Source organism: Bombus pascuorum, chromosome 7 (genome assembly GCF_905332965.1).
Source record: "Bombus pascuorum chromosome 7, iyBomPasc1.1, whole genome shotgun sequence".
Taxonomy (NCBI): domain Eukaryota; kingdom Metazoa; phylum Arthropoda; class Insecta; order Hymenoptera; family Apidae; genus Bombus; species Bombus pascuorum.
The window spans coordinates 17,477,032-17,494,677 of record NC_083494.1 but is presented as its reverse complement, the minus strand read 5'-3'; the positions used below and the strand labels follow the sequence as shown (position 1 = coordinate 17,494,677).

Below are 17,646 nucleotides of genomic sequence, written 5' to 3'. Positions count from 1 at the left end.
TCTGATACAAGCATAGACCCTCGAAGGGAGTACACGACGTGTGCTTGCTTCCTTCTCCCTCTCGTGCGATCTTTCCCCCTTCGTTTCTTTTTTTTATCCGATCTTCCACCTTCGTCGACTCGCCCACGTAACCTTGTAGCTTCTGAATGCGGATTACTCGGTAGCGTAACAACCAGATGCCACAGCGTTTCTGGACATCGAACCATTTAACGAATATTTACTAACTTTCTGATAAGAATGGTACTTAAAATAACTTTGGCGATAACTTAGTTTTAATCGTACTTAAAATAATTTGAACAACATACTCAATGCGTAGGTAATTATTAGCCATGATATCATTTTTTTTAAATGACTTGATTATGTAAATTAAACAAAAGTGTAGTTTCACCACTATCCATTGTAATTTCTCTTGGAATAGTTCGTCGATATATATACCAATGTAGCTAGCAATCATAATGTTCTTACCTTCCTAATATCGCTTATCGTTAGTGTCAGTGACTTTTAATTCGTATCTTGGGTTATTGTAATTTGTAATTGTAATATGGTATTTGTATACAGGGTGTAAATGTGTGTAGAAGCAGAAAAGAGATTTTTAATGTAAAGACTAATGAAAACTGTCAAATAAAACTTATTCATTCGAGACTGAATTTTCGGAGAAATATTTGTATCAAATGTTTCGTTGACTACAAAATACGTTTTATTCTTATTTGACTCTTATTGTAGCGTGTCTCGTTTTTGTTAAACTCTCAATTTGCGAATGATTTTTAATGGAATAGAAAACGAATCTTTTCTTTGATGACAAAGGAAACGAAAGCTTCTCGTAATACAAAAACGTAGGAGAAACTCAAGAAGAGTTTTCTAAAGCACCGATATAAATTCTTGTAATCGTAATTCACTTTTAAGTGGCACGGAGGTAGCGAAGCTAGCGTTTCAATGTGCCTTTAAACTTCACAGAAGCGTTGTAAAAATATATGTAAGAAAATAACAAGCCCATTAAATCGACAGAGCGAAACCACCTTCTTTTCGAGACAATGTGCTCGTACTACCATTACTTATTCTTTCTCACTTGGTAAATTGCAAGGAGAAGCAGGATCTCTTCTGTTTCGCTTCGGTTCACACGATTTGTATTCGCGTTTGAGTAGTCTATTACTCGTGCTGAGGTTCGTGGACGTTGTATCGACTGTCTCCTTGAAGATAACTGGATGCTTAATCTACCTGAAATATGCACTTTCTTCGTGTTTTATTCCCTAACGATTAAATTTAATTTTTCCTCTCTATTTTCTGTGTCGGTTGTGCAACTGCGGTCTATCGGCTTCCTTTGCGTTAATTAAAAGTGCTATTTAAAAGCGCTACTGATTTAGTATGAAATTTAATGTGCTTATTATATTCGACGTCTGATTTTTAAATCTTTTGCAGCAAACAGAGAAAAACTTGCTTTAGTGTCACATAAAAATCATATCAAATTGCGTCGAAACTTTTGGAGATACGGAGAAGCGCTAACGAAATCCAATAATATAGACAGTAGAACTGGATAGAATTATTACTACACGTCGCTATACGTGACTTTTAAAGATTTGTGAGAATTACACACGCTAGGTTAATTAATCGTAAAACGAACACGTCGCTATGAATCACTTTTGGACGTAAAGATACTTAAGTCTTTTACTCACGAAATCGACCACCGATAGTCGCACCCCATTTTCATCATGACGTCATTGCTTTTGTGTTTCGTGAGCATGAAATCGCACCTTCTTAACCGATAAAGTTTATATTCAAAGAAAGCGAATTTATATTGCAATCTGAGTAGCTCAAATCAGAGAAGATATCAATGAATATGTAAATAGTTTCGTAACTAATTTAATTATTTAAGATTATAGATAAGATCAGAGAATGAATATAGTAATTCTAAAACATATTTAAAGATTATTATAAATTATTTCCATCGAGTCTTAAGTGATTTATTAACACAATAGATTGTACAAAGTTACGTAATTTTAAACAATTTACTTGAATTTAACTTGCATCCTTTACGTCACACGATAAATATTAATTATATCTGTCGATGAAATGGATACGTAACGTCTACATGAATACATATTGAAATTTGACTGAAATTTATTAAGACTTGAGAAATGTTGTTATATATACTGTCCGAAAATTATTAAGTATGAAAATCCCAAGAATTGCCAATGATATATTACATACTAAAAATTAAAGAATAAATATTACACGACATTAAATTATTGCAAATACTTATCATTAACTGGATAATAAAATTCTCGATATTTCGCAACTTATTCCAGAAATTTGTATTTAATAATAATATCGCAAAAAGATAAAAATAAGAGTTCTGACGTTTTTATTTTACGATCTACTAATAACAGTTGGAAGGCTTTAATCGATAAAATATTTGTCGTGTTGTTGCAGGTCTTCAGGCAGAATTGTTTTACGTAAGAGAAGGCGTTATAAACGAGTATGCCATTAAATTCGTGGTCCCAGTGCCAGCGCAGGTTCACAAGCTGCATTTCACTTGGGAAAATCTCGCCGGTAGGCCGGTAAGTTTTACAAAGGCACAGACCTTTGATGTAATTTCTTTGAAATAATTCTTCTCAAACGACGCAAATCTCGAGGAGGGAAAGGAGGTTAAAAAGCTCGCGACTTTAAAACGCAAGGGAAACGCGAACTCGGTAATGAAAAGAAGCGTTAGCGGCTCTTAAAATGTAGCTTCCGTATCTTCCGTTTGCTTTATTCCCTATTTACGTTTCTTTGACTGGTCGCCACGGTGGATCAAAGTCACCAGGAGCGAGGCACGATAAATTCGCCCGTTAACGAAGGAAACCGTGTGATGGCGAGATCTCAAAGACGAGAGAATCTTGTCGGATGAATCCTTGATGAAAACTCTTCAAGCTTGAACGGTCACTGAGCAACTGTTCGAAGCCTTCGCTCTTTCCTTGTTCTCCGTTCCGTTCCTCGCCCTTACGAGACGTACTTATCCAGATTATCGAGGCATGTCGGTCCTTCCCGTTTCTCAGATTCATGCCACAGTGGCGCAGCACTCACCATGGTATTCTTCTTCGAAATGAATTTATAAGCAGACCTTCTATATAGTCGATGAAGAACGCTTTCGTTAAAATCGTTGCAAATTTCGCCAATCCGGGTTGCGTTCGAGAGAATTATCAATAGTGTGCCGCAGGGATTAATATCGTGCTGGGAAGCAAGAAATCAGTAACGGAAGAATGCTTTATCGAGCAGAAATGAATAGGATTCGTTTTTATTTGTATCTATGAATGTTTCCAAAGAAAGTGCAATAAAACTCCATTTATTTGATCCAAATATTAGTTTGTACCCGACTATCGTGAAATTTTTTAAACAATATTTGGAAGAAAATTTTCAAATTAACGATACAGTTCCTTTGAAAGTTATTTTTAATTTTTCGGTGCGTGATTGATTCGATTTTTCAAATTGTCAAATTTTTTTTTTTTTTTATTTTATTTTGGTTATTTTACAATTTGTCCTTATGGACATTTGGTAAAGTGTTATATCTTATTGGTGAAGAAAAAAAAATAAAATAAAATAAAAATAAGTATAGCATGTGGGTGGCTACCACCAGCGGGGTGCCAGCTTCGTTTTTTCTAAGTTATATCTTTTATGTAAATTGTCAAATGTACGTGATTAAAAGCAAAAGATTTCAATTAAAACGATACAGTATAGATGTAATACCGATTCGATACAGATACATCTTTTCGAACAACGAGATTCTTTGATACTCCATAAATTTTCGTTTGAGGGTATGGAATGAATTTGTCGAAGGAAAGGTTCGATGTGACTCAAAAGTGGTCAGTTTGATTGGCAGGTAGCTGGTGCGCTTAAGTAGCATTCGGGGCACTCGGTTTTGTCGCGAAGGTGACGGATGTCTCGACGCTGGCCATCAGTCTCCGGGCTTCTTCCTCTCCTTCTTCCTCTTTCTTCCATCGAGACATCTCGAAGAAGTGGCTGGACCACTTTGTCCTACTCTCGGATCTGTTCTTTTTTTTCCGCACATCGTCGACGAGTCAATCCGACACTGTGCTGCATTCTGTCCACTTTTCGCCGCCACTTTGTCAAAGTACCATCGTCCTCAACGAGAGCGCGTTAGCAAAAAGCATTTTCCCCAACACACTAATAATTCATTCGTCACTGGTACTTTCGATCGTTTTCTACGAACTCGTACACAAGTAATACTTCTCAATATCACATTATCTTCATGACTTAGTAAACGAACAAAAAGTTAAACTCATAAAATTGCGTACGTATATTTTCCGCTGTGTACTAGAATAACTAAAGACTATTACGATTATAATTTATAATTAACGTTCGAGTTATTTAAATAAAACACTCAAAACTATAAAAACAATGTAAAATTTCTAATCCTTATACAGATACGAGGCACAAGACATAACGCAATCAGATCTGATTATGTAGCAGTATGCAAAATCTAACAGGTAAATTTATTGAAATTAGAGGGGTGATCTGCGTACTACTAAATGATCGTTACAATTTCATTTTATTGTTTGTGAGTTTGATTTTAGTGTTATATTTGCTGTGTAGTTATGAGACGAGAATAAATTAACATTCCATCATATTTCTTTTTTCTACTGAATATAATTTATTCTTCTTTTTGAGAGAAAGAGATAGATTATTTCTCAGTGCGGTTGTAAATATTGCATATTTAATCACGACATAAATATCGAAAGTTTTGAATAATTTTATAGTTACGAGATGCAACGTATAAGAACCGTTTCTTTCAATAAATTTTTGCTATTTGTTGGGTTGCTGTGAGATCATAATTTCGAAAGATCAGTTTCTTACTATACAAATTGTTTTGTAAAAGCCAGAAAAAATGATAATCACGTGATAGGAAAGATCTTTGGGAAATGTTAAAAATTCAAGTTAGGATCCAACAATTTTGATTTACTTTTCATCGAAATATATGGCCTTTCGTTTTTGTTAAAAGACGACTATCTGCCAGACGTTATACCAAACTTTATTCCTTAGGTGATACATTTGAGGTTAAATAGTATTTTGTAAGAGTTGATAACAGATAATTCTCGTCACATTTCACCAGACATAAAAGATATAACTTAGAAAACACGAAGTTGGCACTCCGCTGGGGGTAGCCATCCACATGCTATATTTATTTTTATTTTATTTTTTTTATTACCAATGAGATATAACACTTTACCAAATGTCCTTCAGGACAAATTGTAAAAACCAAAATAAACTATAAAAAAAAAACATTTCACCAGATATAGAGTATGTAGAATATAACAGAACACGATGTAAGAAACGCTACGATCTTTCTCGACTATCTAACACGATACATTATTTTATACCATAATGGTTACCACATAATTTTGTAAAAATTAATGTACACTACTGATTCAAGTAGTATCTCATCAATTTCAAATTAAACAGTACTGAAGATTGAATATGGATGAGATTGCAGCATATTTTGAAAAGGTTAACGTTAGTTAGGAAGTCTATTCTATATAATTTGAAGCATCATGCGGTATAATTAACATTTTCTCAGTACACTGCTCCATCGTGGTTACGTTATTCGTTTATTATATTGTAACATTATGATATTCAAAGATATGAATAACGTTGTAATAACACCGAAACTGAGATAATATTACTTGAGTACACTTTGCGAGTTTTCTCTTGAATTCTTCTAATTTTAAGAATTATCTGCAAAGGCAAAAGTAAATTTCGTGTTAATGAATCCAAGTTTAACGAAGAAAAGTCTTTATTACGGGGAAAAGTGTCCGCTTTTCTTGTAGATTAAAGTATGTATCTTTTTATTAAAACAACTTAACATTTCAATTAAGCAAAGAATGTAATATGTATAACATTGGTAGAATTTTATTATAAAAAATATACATATATAATATAAGAAATATTATAAATATAAATATAATATAAATCAAGGAAACATGCTAATTTACATAAATAAGGTAGGGAGGCTATATTATGCTCAACATTAGATCATTCTAAAAATATAAAAATACTATATGAAATCAATTTCTGCTCTCATTATTTTCATTCGCATACCTATTTATTTATCATTAGATATTTTGTCTTTAAATGCTTATGGTATAGAAGTATCGAAAAATGTAAATTTTTCAATTCGGAGAATTTGGTATTGCTGTTTTCGCGGTCGATAATCTGCGAGTGGCATATTTTAAGTAAAATATTTGCCGAGGCAATTCTAGGAAAAGAATCCTCGGAAACACGGCACGTTCGTAAAATTTCACGCTGCCGCGTTGTTTGGCGAGTTTCTTGCAAAGTCTCGGGTTGTTTTGAGGCGTTCAGAAAATGGAGAGAAAAAAATCATAAAAAATTCCTGACAGTTTAAGTCGAATGGTTAGCCGGTTTACAGAGGCATTCACTGTCAGCACGTAGTTGGTCGCTCGTGGTCATAAAAGACCGCAAGTTGAAGTAGCCTATAACGTATACAGCGCAAAGCGTGCAGCGTATAGCGTGTAGTGTACGGAGTGTAGCATGGTAGCGACAAGCAGGCAAGTTGACGAGGTGCCTTCTCCGCGGCTAGTTGGGAACCGATCATCATTGCGAGCTGGTAATCAGCTACGAGCTCTTCGGCTTCAACCGAGCTCCTCTTTCTTTGATCTAGCATCTCTTTTCCCCTCTTCTTTTCTTCCTCGTCTCCCTCCTTCCCTCCCTCACTCTCTCACTCTCTCCTCTCTCTCTTTCGTTCTTTCCTTTCTCTTATCCCCCGGGCTTCTCTCGCCCGCGGTCTTCTAGATTCACTTTGCCCTCCACTGGGCGCAAATTGTCTTCCGAGAATGGTACGTTTCAGATTATAGGAAGGTTCAACGTTCGCGTGATTACGAGCAAGTAGTAGCAACTCTCACCCCTTCCGTCCTTCGACTTTCTTCCATTTGTTTATTGTCCTATCCGCTCTTCATCGATTCTTAAAAAACAATACCTTTTACCTTGCTTCCACTTTGCTTTCTTCTGTTTCTCCACTTCTTTCTTTATTTCTTCTCTACCGATTCGTTCTTTGTTCTTCCCCTTACACGCGGAAACAGTCTATGTAGATCAGAAATTTCCAGTGATTTGCATTTACCGTACCTTCCTTCTTTTCATGGATCCGCCGGGAAATTGCACATTTCGCTCGAAACAGGTGCGCGTAAACGCGTGACTCGGCACGGAAATGCGAGTTCATTTGTGTTCATTTAGCGAGTCGCGCTGGGATACGTGAAATTGCAATTTCGGTCGCACGGACGAACAATTTTTTTGTTTATTCTACCGATTCGCCAGAGAAAATATATCTCTTCTCGTTCCAGATTATTCGATGCGATAAAGTTTGACAAATTTCCTGATTATACTATTTGAAACTTATTATACCGTCGTATATTTTGGATGTTACTGATTATTATGTAAAGTCGCCAAAGAAAAATCATATCAGAGTATTCGATACAAACGCGTAAAGTATATTAATAATACGCAGCTATTTTATTATATAATTTATAAATTTTGCAGCAAAATATCACAAATAATTTACTTCGATCGACATTCTGTTGCTTTATTCCATTCTCAATAACCGAATTGATTCGATGTTTGAGTTGGTAACGCCTTTATAAATATTTAATAATCTCGAACTTTTCAGTTGCCGTATACGATGTCGGTAGACATCAGCAATCCATCGGCCTTGAGTAGTTCCCTGAATATATCACAGGCTGGTGAAATTCCAGTCAATGGACTGCAGACTTGGGCTTTGGCATTGCATTGTGGCCCGTATGACGCGGAGGTCGACTTGAGTCTTCGGATAAATGTCTCCCTGTCGAGAAGAAACACGACCAGTTTGGACTTTAAACGAAAGAAAATCTGTCTGAAGGATAAAAGTAACATAGGAGCGGAAGAAGTTCTTGTCGCAGCTTCCGGATCCTCTTCTGGCGGACAGGTGTTTTATGCTGCTATCGGTTGTGCTTGCGCATTCATAGCAGCGATTTTTGTTCTCGTTATTGCTTATTATGTTCGTGACAAGAAGACTAGGAGACATCGGGATCCTCTTCAGTAAGTGATTTTAAATCACGTAGTCATTAATTATTTTTAATATTTTACAAACTAGTATTTTTATTATTTGTTAGAAACTACTTATTATTGCTTTCCTATTTACATTTCTCGTATACATATAAGAATGAGATTTTCCCAATTTAATTTGCTACTTAATGTCAAATTGACATATTGGTTAAAAAAAAGAAAAAGATAATAAAGGGATATATACCAATTAAATTTATACATTCTCTTATTGCAAATAAAAGAGAACCGTACATTTTCTATAAATTTATAAATTTTTTGATCGTATTTAATTTCATACGAAATTATGTTTGCTATTTAAGAGAATCAAGGGGTCTCAGTTCTGCGTGTAGCGTGGAAAGAGGCACTGGAGTCGGTCCTGCACAGACCTTTCTATCACCTGAGACACCTCCACCTGCTTCTGCAACGTCTACTTCTACTTACAGAAGATTAGACGATCGACCTAGTCGAGAATTACACGAAAGGATTCAAGAAATTACGGTTCAAAGGTAGATAATATTTCTTTAGCTACAGCATTACGAGTGGAACAACAGGTCTCACGTTCGATACTTAACAAATACGATAATTAATCTGTATCTAATAAGATTATTGAAGCGTTGAACGAACTAAGTTGAGTAAACTAAGTAAACTAAGTAAAGCACCTATATGTCTAATCTTTTATTAATGTTCTTATTTATGTTAGGCTAAATTTTTATCACACAAGATCGAGGATTTTACGTAAACTTGATTTTTTTAATGGACTATGAGTTTTACTGAAAACTTATATCATAGATATTTACTTACATTTATTTATTTATTTCATGAAAATGTCATAAATTTGCATAAATATCCGTAGTCTAATAATAAATACATACATGTATGGGAAAAATTAAATTACGGGAGTGAAGTATCCCAGGAGCAAATTTATCCAGTTTTTGGCAGGTATAGATGGGAAGACCGAAAGCATACACGAATGTAAAAAAAGATTCGAAGTACTTACGTTAACCTGCTTCGATTATTCAGGCTGCTTCCGTTTCGATACTCGGCCGATCGTTTCAACCTCCCAATAATTTTGCAAAGAAGGACTCCAGAGTCTGTACGAAATAATTATTGGTTTCGTTGATGGTGCAGTCACGAATCCTGAAGTAATCATGTTTCGCACTTGTTACAGATGCAGGGTACGCCTCCTCAGCATCGAAATGGAAGGCACATTCGGTCGCGTGTATAGAGGCAGTTATCACGAAGAGGGTGCGTCCTCCCCGAGGGATGTCCTAGTGAAAACTGCTGCTGAACATGCATCACAATCACAAGTAAGTATTTTTTCCTTCGTCTGCCAATTAACTTGTCTTCTTCCAACATTATTAATGAAATTATAGCATACCAAGTTTCCTCTTAACTCACTTGCAGTTAGTTCCGAGTGGCATAATCATGTTATTATACGACTTTATATACTTATATACACGAGATTTGATCGAGTTCATTGTCTTTGTTTCGAAGGTTGCTCTTCTATTACGGGAGGGTTTAGCGTTATACGGTTTGAGTCATCCAGCGCTGCTTCCTGTTTTGGGTGTCTCCATCGAAGACAGAAGCGCGCCTTTTCTCTTGTATCCGCACACTGGTTACAAGAACATGAAGAGGTTCTTGCTGAGGTGCAAGTTGAGCAGCGAAGGGCCACCGAGAGCACTCACCACGCAAGAAGTCGTGGAAATGGCCCTTCAAGCTGCCAAAGGGGTCCAGTATCTTCATAGAAAGAGACTGGTGCACAGAGACTTGGCCGCTAGGAATTGTGTGTAAGTAAAAAGCAGAATTATTTAAAGCCTTGCTTCCAGCAAAAACATTTTACTTTTTATTTATAGTTATTCATACGTCTATAAATAGACGGTCAAATGGATTACACGCGTACTTGGCAGTTTTTAACGGATGTCTCGTTAACATGGAAATTCTAATTGCACCGAATTTTTTAAATTTCTGCTCGAGCATAAAAGCGATCTTTTATAACTCGTATACCGCACTGAATATTTTAGCGAAGCATCGGTCGAAGCGTTATAAAGTTAAGGTTGTTACGTTTCGTTGCGATATTAATTGGCCGTGCGGCATTAATTAGCAATAAATACAGTGGCTCGAGACTGCTTTAATTACCGACTGTTACTGTTTCGCCTCGCGGAGATGGCCTTAATGCTCCTCTTGGTAGATCCTTTTTGCGCGACTTTTTGCATTACCACGTGAACCAGTCGACAAATTTAAACCAAGCCACGCTTAGCTTATTTGCTCCTTTTGTCCCGCACCTTGGCATTTGTATCAGCAGTTAGTACACCTCGAAGATGTTTAACGATCAATGTTGTATTTCATTAGGGTTGACGATGATCTGAGGGTTCAAATCACGGACAACGCTTTAGCCAGAGACCTGTTCCCGCAGGATTATCATTGCCTCGGCGACAACGAGAATCGCCCGATAAAGTGGCTTGCCATTGAAAGTTTGCTTAATAAAGCGTTCAGCACTGCTTCTGACGTTGTGAGTAAATCAACTTTCTTTGGACATTTTTTATCAACTTAAGAACCGAAGTCGCACAAAGTTTTTATTACTTTTGCTTACGCATATAATAAAAGTAAATCGATAAAAAGAGAGTTAATTATATTTCGATGTTTCGATCATCCTGAAGTATATATTTTATTCAGTTTAGAGAATTTCTTACATTTTGAAAAAGAAGTGAAAATAAATAATACAATTACATGAAAGGAAATAGATATTCATTAGGTATATATACAGGCTGTTCTATATGACGCAACGCATGATTTTCCAGCGGCGATTTTTCATTCGCGGATATCCGATAAAAAAAGAATTTTGTACAACAGTTCATCAGTATCGAGTAAATAAAAATATCGAAAATAGTTTGTTCCCACAACGAAACCGAAGTCACTTTATATTACCCTACTAAAGAGGATATTAAAATGGTTCCAAAAACCATGCAGTTTGAACGCGATCTTCGTTTCAATTTATGGGTATTATTCAAACTTTTACGAATATGAGGATGCTGAAGGTTGTCGAATAACTACGATCGTTCTATAACTTTCTATTATCTCCAGAAATTATATACATTTTGTTAGAAATTTAACATAAATTTGTTATTAAGAAAAGAAGATATTAACATATATTTATTAATGTTCCAGTGGGCATTCGGAGTCTTATTATGGGAACTTACGACGTTAGCACAGCAACCGTACGTGGAAGTCGACGCGTTTGAAATGGCTTCTTACCTCAGAGATGGGTATAGATTGGCGCAACCAATAAATTGTCCCGATGAGCTGTTCGCAGTTATGGCTTATTGTTGGGCAATGTCCGCGGACGAAAGACCGACGTTTAGCCAACTGATAGTCTGTCTTCAAGATTTCCACACTCAATTGACCAGATACGTCTAATCGTCATACGATTGAAATCGAATGCAGTTCGTACAAAATACATAGATCTTCTGTCGGAAAGATTTCTAAAACTTACAAACGTGACTGAAAAGAGAAGATCGTTGATAGAACATGTATATAATAGTAGTACTTAAACGATAATTTTAAGACTTTCAAAAAGTCAAGCATTCGTGGCTATAGGCACGTAGTTTCGTATGTATTTTATAAGAAAGAGAATCGAATCGAGTGTTTTAAAAGTTATAAACACTTGGATAGTAAAACTCGTTCTTGTAGAGTCTATTATGTAATGTATTGTGAAAAGAGTATTAAATAGACGCAGGCACGTAATCTTTATAATAGCATTCAGTAACAAGTCACGGTAGAAATTTGATGTATGTAACGCATAATTTATTTCCATGTTAAGACTGAATCGAATATTTACCTGGCAGTATATCGCTTATCCGGCGAAATATCATCGTGCAAATCCAACGTTTCAAAGAACTGCCAAACCCTGCATCAACGTAAACTGCCAATTCCTTACTCAGGAAGTCGTGTAATCGAGCAAAAATGTGTTGGACATTTTTAAACGATGTGATACGCTTCGCTTGCCACATGATGAGTGTTTCGAGTGTGCCAATACCCATTTTGTATTTTTGTATATATTTACATATATGTATATGTGTAAGCGTTAGCTATAAATAGAGCACCGTAAGACGGTCCTATCTTGGTGAAAACTGTGTACATAGTAAGTGAAAAGATATTGTGCGAAAGACGTTATGTACAAATCGCAGATGTTGCAGTCATAATAAAGCGATATAATACACACGCCTGTTATTCGCTATTTCTTCACCGAGAACCGATAACACCGTAAAGCTCTCCTCCCTTTCTCGATGAAAGTCGCCTGATTCCTTCGACTAGTTATTTTTGGCGTTTCTTCATCGTGGCTGAAGCAACAGACCCGAGGGAGAATTCTCGACGCCGAAAGAGTTTTTGTTTTCTCGGAAATCGTTCATCAAATCGTGAGATATCGCCTGGTTAAACGACTCCTGTAATTCGTGTACCCAGCGCCGGGAACGTCGGTTGACAAAATTAATGGGGTACCTTCCTACCGTGACGTCTTGTTTAAAATGACAGATGAGCTTGTGTCTAATTTTCTGCTGTCTCTCGCTGGCTCTGTTTCGCCTACAATCGGGTACATCTTCCACGATAAAAAATAACATTTTCGAGGATTTATAAATCACGCGGCTGTAATTAATTATTGTCTTCTGACGGTTTCCCATATTTTTTTCATTCTTTCGCAATTCTTTCGTTCAATTAGATAAATATAATCCGTTCGGATATGTAAATTCAGTTAAAAATCGACTCTTAGATATCCTCGCCATTCTCAGTATAGTTCGCTCTTAAGCGAGTCTGGGGTTGATTAAATAGCAACGAAGAAACGAAGAAAGGAACGTCAGGGTATCTACGTGCGACAATAGACGATATTAACCGGAAAATATAACCACGTTACAAATAAAACGAGTTTAAGAACTAATAGAATTTTAACATTTTTTTCAAGAGAATAGTTGGGTTTGCGACCCACGTTCCCTTCGTGACTCTTGATCCTCATAATGAGTACAATACGATGCAACAAAAAAATTTGTCATTGAATTTGAAGATCAAGGTCAATTTTTGACTACTTTTTTTGTAGATCCAGAGGCGCAGAATGACGCCACGAACCCTGATGACAAATCATTTTCAAACACGCTATACATATATTATTTCTACGTTTTTAAATAGATGATTTGAATTTATAATAAGCAGATTTTATAAGAAGGCAATAAATATATAAATTCGGTAATTCGTCATTCATTTACATTAATTTATTTAATCTATAGTTTGCTCAAATTCAATTACCGTTATTGCACGAATATTATTACATTCGATAGTGTTGTTGAAGTGTCCGGATATTTATGAAGAGTAGCCTATGGGATCAAGAACGATAATAAACATCGTGTAATGTCCGTTATTATTAAATTCTGTTCAAGCTATAAGAAAGTTAAAAGAGTGGATCGACTCAGCGAGGGTTTTAATGAATTTCAATGAGCTTCCACGACCCTTCGTTTGCGTAGGGGCTTAGTCAAACGTTAGATGTAAACGACGGGATTTGAGATTGTTTCAATCCCTGTGTACTGACTCTGACCGTACTGTAACGGGGTGCATTTCAGAGTAGTCATCCTTTATTCTTCATGTCGAAAGAGCAACACAACGTCATTCGCGCACGCCGCGTGTCTTTTTAGTTTCGCCGCGAGGGTTCTATTCAATGCGCACGACTTTACACGTACTCTCGTTTTAAAATCTTCTTTGAAGAAGTTGTGAAAATCAAACAATGATCGTGTATATTTTCTTGATACCTACGGCAATGAATATTTATATCGTCATTGATACCATTGCACTAAGTATCTATTTGAAAGTAAATATATTTTCTTAGTATACTGATATAGTGGTATACTGAAAAAAAACATTCGTAGAGATTCAATTTTATATCTTAATTTAGAGTTAGAATCTTTAAACTTCAATTTGCATTCAATTATTTGTATTACGCTTGTACGTGTTTATTATGCACTTTTTATGTAAAATTGTTTAACAACATTTTTGAGAGGAGGAAAAAAGTCACCGAGGATATTAGCTAATATCGGTGATTTAAAATCGCATTAATTTTTTTCCGCAAATTAGCAATAATGTATTATTAAATATAGGTTCTTTAAGAAATAACAAGAAATTCCAAATATATTCCAAATTCCATATATATAAAAGTATACCAACAAAATTCGGCTGGAGAAATCTGGGATATCTTGTATATTAAATGAATCTCATTGACACGTAAGCAATGATATAACGTAAAGAGGTGTTAGTAAGACTAACACGCGGAGGAAGCAATTCATTGAAAAATTAACATATTGCGTTGTTCCTTCCTTTAATTTGCATACAATCATGTTCGCATTAATTAGTCATAAAACTCAAATGTTTAATATTCATTTCGATTTCATGTTACTTAACGTTTTAAGAGGCAATTAAGATCACCGATTTCTCAGACAGCACACTTTTCGCTTTCGGTTAAGTCTTCCCTTTTTTTATGCCACTTAGATCCACGGAGGTCATTGTAATTTTCTTGCACACGTACAGTAATCACTGTCATTACTATATGTATGTATACATCCTGTTTGAATACTTATCCCTTCCTCGGAGCTACTCCTTCGCGCAACATCGAAAACTCTGCTCGAAAAAATAGTACCGATCGAAGAAACAATGGAGAAACGAATAAGAGAGATCGTTCTTCTCGTCTTTTTGACGGTGTTCGCATGGAAAAATTATATATCGTGTATAGAGATTTCTTCGCAGATTGTATTTGATTCTCAAGAAAATGAACGAGATTCGAACGATTTCTACTTGAAAGATTCTCTTAATTTAAATCAAGTTAATGATCAATTAGCGACGACTCGACGGATTCCTAAATCTTTTATCTTCGCGGTAAACAGTGAGAATGCATTTAGAATGTCGAATAAAAAAAGGAGTCATTTTACACAAGTAAGTAATTTTATCGTTTTATATCCGAAGAACAGTTTGTAACGTGTTAAGTAAAAAGATGAAGATCGAAATGAAATATTTCCAGGACGATTCAACGAAGCAGCCAATTGTTATTAATAATATTCAAATTATCGTGAGTGAAAATGGAACAAAGTCTGGCATAGACGTATGCAAAAATGGGATTTGCAACGTCTCAGTCTCGTCAAGACTCAATAACGAAGGTAACGTTGTAACTGACGTTCACCTTACCGTAATAACAAAATTAGAGGCTGATTTTAAGACGAATGATATTCCAATTGTGGATGGAGTTCGTGGTGTAGCAAATACGTATGATCTTGGTCTTCGTCATCTAAATCGTTCACGTCCATCGACATATTTATACAATACTCCACAGGTAACGCTAATTATATTAATTAATAAGTAATCTTTAATTACAATCTCCCTTTTAAATATCGCTATTCTAAACTCTAATCTGTTATTAATTCCCACTGAAACTTAATAGAGATTTGTGAAATAATTTATATTTTTAAATAGTTAACGAAACTAATCATAAGTAACATTTGTAGTATCATGTACTGCATACTACAGTGATTTATGTCTAAATAGATGTGCAGTGGTTTACGAAAGTATTTGAACACTTTTCGCAAATACGACGTTTATTGCAAACAAACACGTTATGAAAAATTGATATGCACTGTGAATATACTTGCCTTGAATATAGCGCTAGAACCGGTCCTCCTAAATACACGAGGCTTATTATTAATAATATGATGAAGAGTCGACTGTCCAAATAATTTTGTAATCCTTAAGAAGTGCACGTTTGCAATAAGTATCTTGGAACTTTAATGAACTTTATGTAAAATCCTTTATAACATACGTAATGTATTAAGGAAAAGATTCTATAAATGCTCAAATACTTTCATAAAGCTCCGTGTACACGTTAGACGATAGAAAACTTTTTTCAATTCCTGCTAAATTTTGTATTTCTCAGAAACTTTTACTTTAAGTTACGGGACACTCACGACCCAGTGATATCGATAAAAAATTCACGTACGAACAATATCTACCTACGAATGTATATATTATAATGTCAGAGTGCCTTTTAACACTTTGTTTGTAGTCTCAGCTTCTGCACAATTTTGCAAGGTAAATATGTAAATGGAAAGTGCGTCAACGCTGGCAAAAATAAAATACTTCGCCTCGTGTCTGCCGTGGGCAACTCTTGAAAAACATAAGACGTCGATTCGCGTCTCCCGATGTTAATGAGTTAATATAAAACCTTCGCGTTAAATCGTTAAAGTTTCATGCGATGAAACATTTTCATTAAATTTTTATTTTGCAAAATTTCGAGATATGGACAATAGTATCTTCCGAGTATCGATATAGAGATATATAAATAATAAAATGTTTTAGATCCAAAGTCGTTACCAAGGCGGTGAACCTTGGTACCAAGGCCGAAGGAGTTTTCAAAGACCTCGAATTAAACCTGTTGTTGACGACAAAATAGAACCGCCTCTTAGCAAAACTCAATGGAACAAGGAATAAAAATCAAGAAATTATTAATGTACGATGTTCCTCTTGTGAACAATATCATCGTGTTTAATAAAATACAAACAACGACTTTATATTTACTTGATTGCTTTACAAAAAGATTTCAAACGAGACAAGAAATATTCACAACTGTTTCTACAGGCATTTAGATATAGATATTGCCCAATTCGTAGCTATTAGAATACCTATAGAAACCAAGATAAGAAAAACAAATCATTAGGAACTTGCTGAAAATCTAGGACTATTACTTTCTTTAGAACTTCATCGGTAAACTGTGGATTTTTATGCATTTACGCGTTACTTGCATTCGTAAAAACATTATATAAGTTGCATAAAAATCCATGGTCTACTCGGTTATAAGCAATAGATCGAAGCTTTTTCCCTTATCTATATTTTCCTCTCTTTCCACCACTGATCGATCTTGGCATTTATTTTATTAGATATTCTGTTACATTTTCTCTTTTTCTGTGTCCTGCATTTATGAATCTTATTTATTATTATTATTATAAATTTTGCTTTTACGAATAATTCCATCAGATTCAAATTTTCAGCAGACTCTCTTAATGTCCTTTGATTCAATCGAGTTGATTTAAAATTCTCCCAGCGAGATTTGAATCAAAAGGTGGTCTACGTCAACATATGTAATTATCAGTTCATTATTTTCTTACAACTCTCGTAAATAACTTGCACAAATTTTCACACATAATTCTGACTCATTAATCGGATACTTAATGATCTTGGTCAATTATCACGTTTTCTATGATATTAAGAACTCCTAATACTTGTAAACGGTGGAATTTATACATGGAGAATAAAGTTATACCACATCAAACGAGTGAAAAGAACAGCTATTCTATTCTATATATCTATGATAGAATATTCTAGTCGGGGGTCTAGTAGGGAAATTAAGTTTTCGAGAACTTTAGAATGAAATATCTGATCGTACTAGGTAATCTATGAACTTAAGCACAGATTTAATTACTTAACTATTCGTGGACAACTGCGCGTCAAATAGTTTTATGCGCCTCATACTCTGGGTGTTTACTTGAGTAC

At 35.2% G+C, this 17,646-nt stretch overlaps 2 protein-coding genes across 2 annotated transcripts in view; both read left to right on the top strand.

The window, feature by feature from the left end:
• Positions 1 to 12,300, top strand: part of LOC132908654 (tyrosine-protein kinase Drl-like) — a 29,363-nt gene extending 17,063 nt beyond the window's left edge. The window contains exons 2-8 of the mRNA XM_060962859.1: positions 2,428 to 2,555; positions 7,670 to 8,076; positions 8,403 to 8,588; positions 9,251 to 9,389; positions 9,577 to 9,869; positions 10,432 to 10,591; positions 11,248 to 12,300. Coding sequence (XP_060818842.1) covers positions 2,428 to 2,555; positions 7,670 to 8,076; positions 8,403 to 8,588; positions 9,251 to 9,389; positions 9,577 to 9,869; positions 10,432 to 10,591; positions 11,248 to 11,496 — 1,562 coding nt within the window. The 3' untranslated portion in view covers positions 11,497 to 12,300. The remainder of the gene's footprint in view (positions 1 to 2,427; positions 2,556 to 7,669; positions 8,077 to 8,402; positions 8,589 to 9,250; positions 9,390 to 9,576; positions 9,870 to 10,431; positions 10,592 to 11,247) is intronic.
• Positions 12,301 to 14,481: 2,181 nt separating this feature from the next.
• LOC132908671 (uncharacterized) lies at positions 14,482 to 16,667 on the top strand. Its single transcript, XM_060962886.1, has 3 exons — positions 14,482 to 15,042; positions 15,128 to 15,436; positions 16,456 to 16,667. Exons 1-3 carry the CDS (start codon positions 14,764 to 14,766, stop codon positions 16,585 to 16,587), a joined length of 720 nt encoding a protein of 239 aa, XP_060818869.1. The 5' UTR covers positions 14,482 to 14,763; the 3' UTR covers positions 16,588 to 16,667.
• The last annotated feature ends 979 nt before the right edge of the window (positions 16,668 to 17,646 follow it).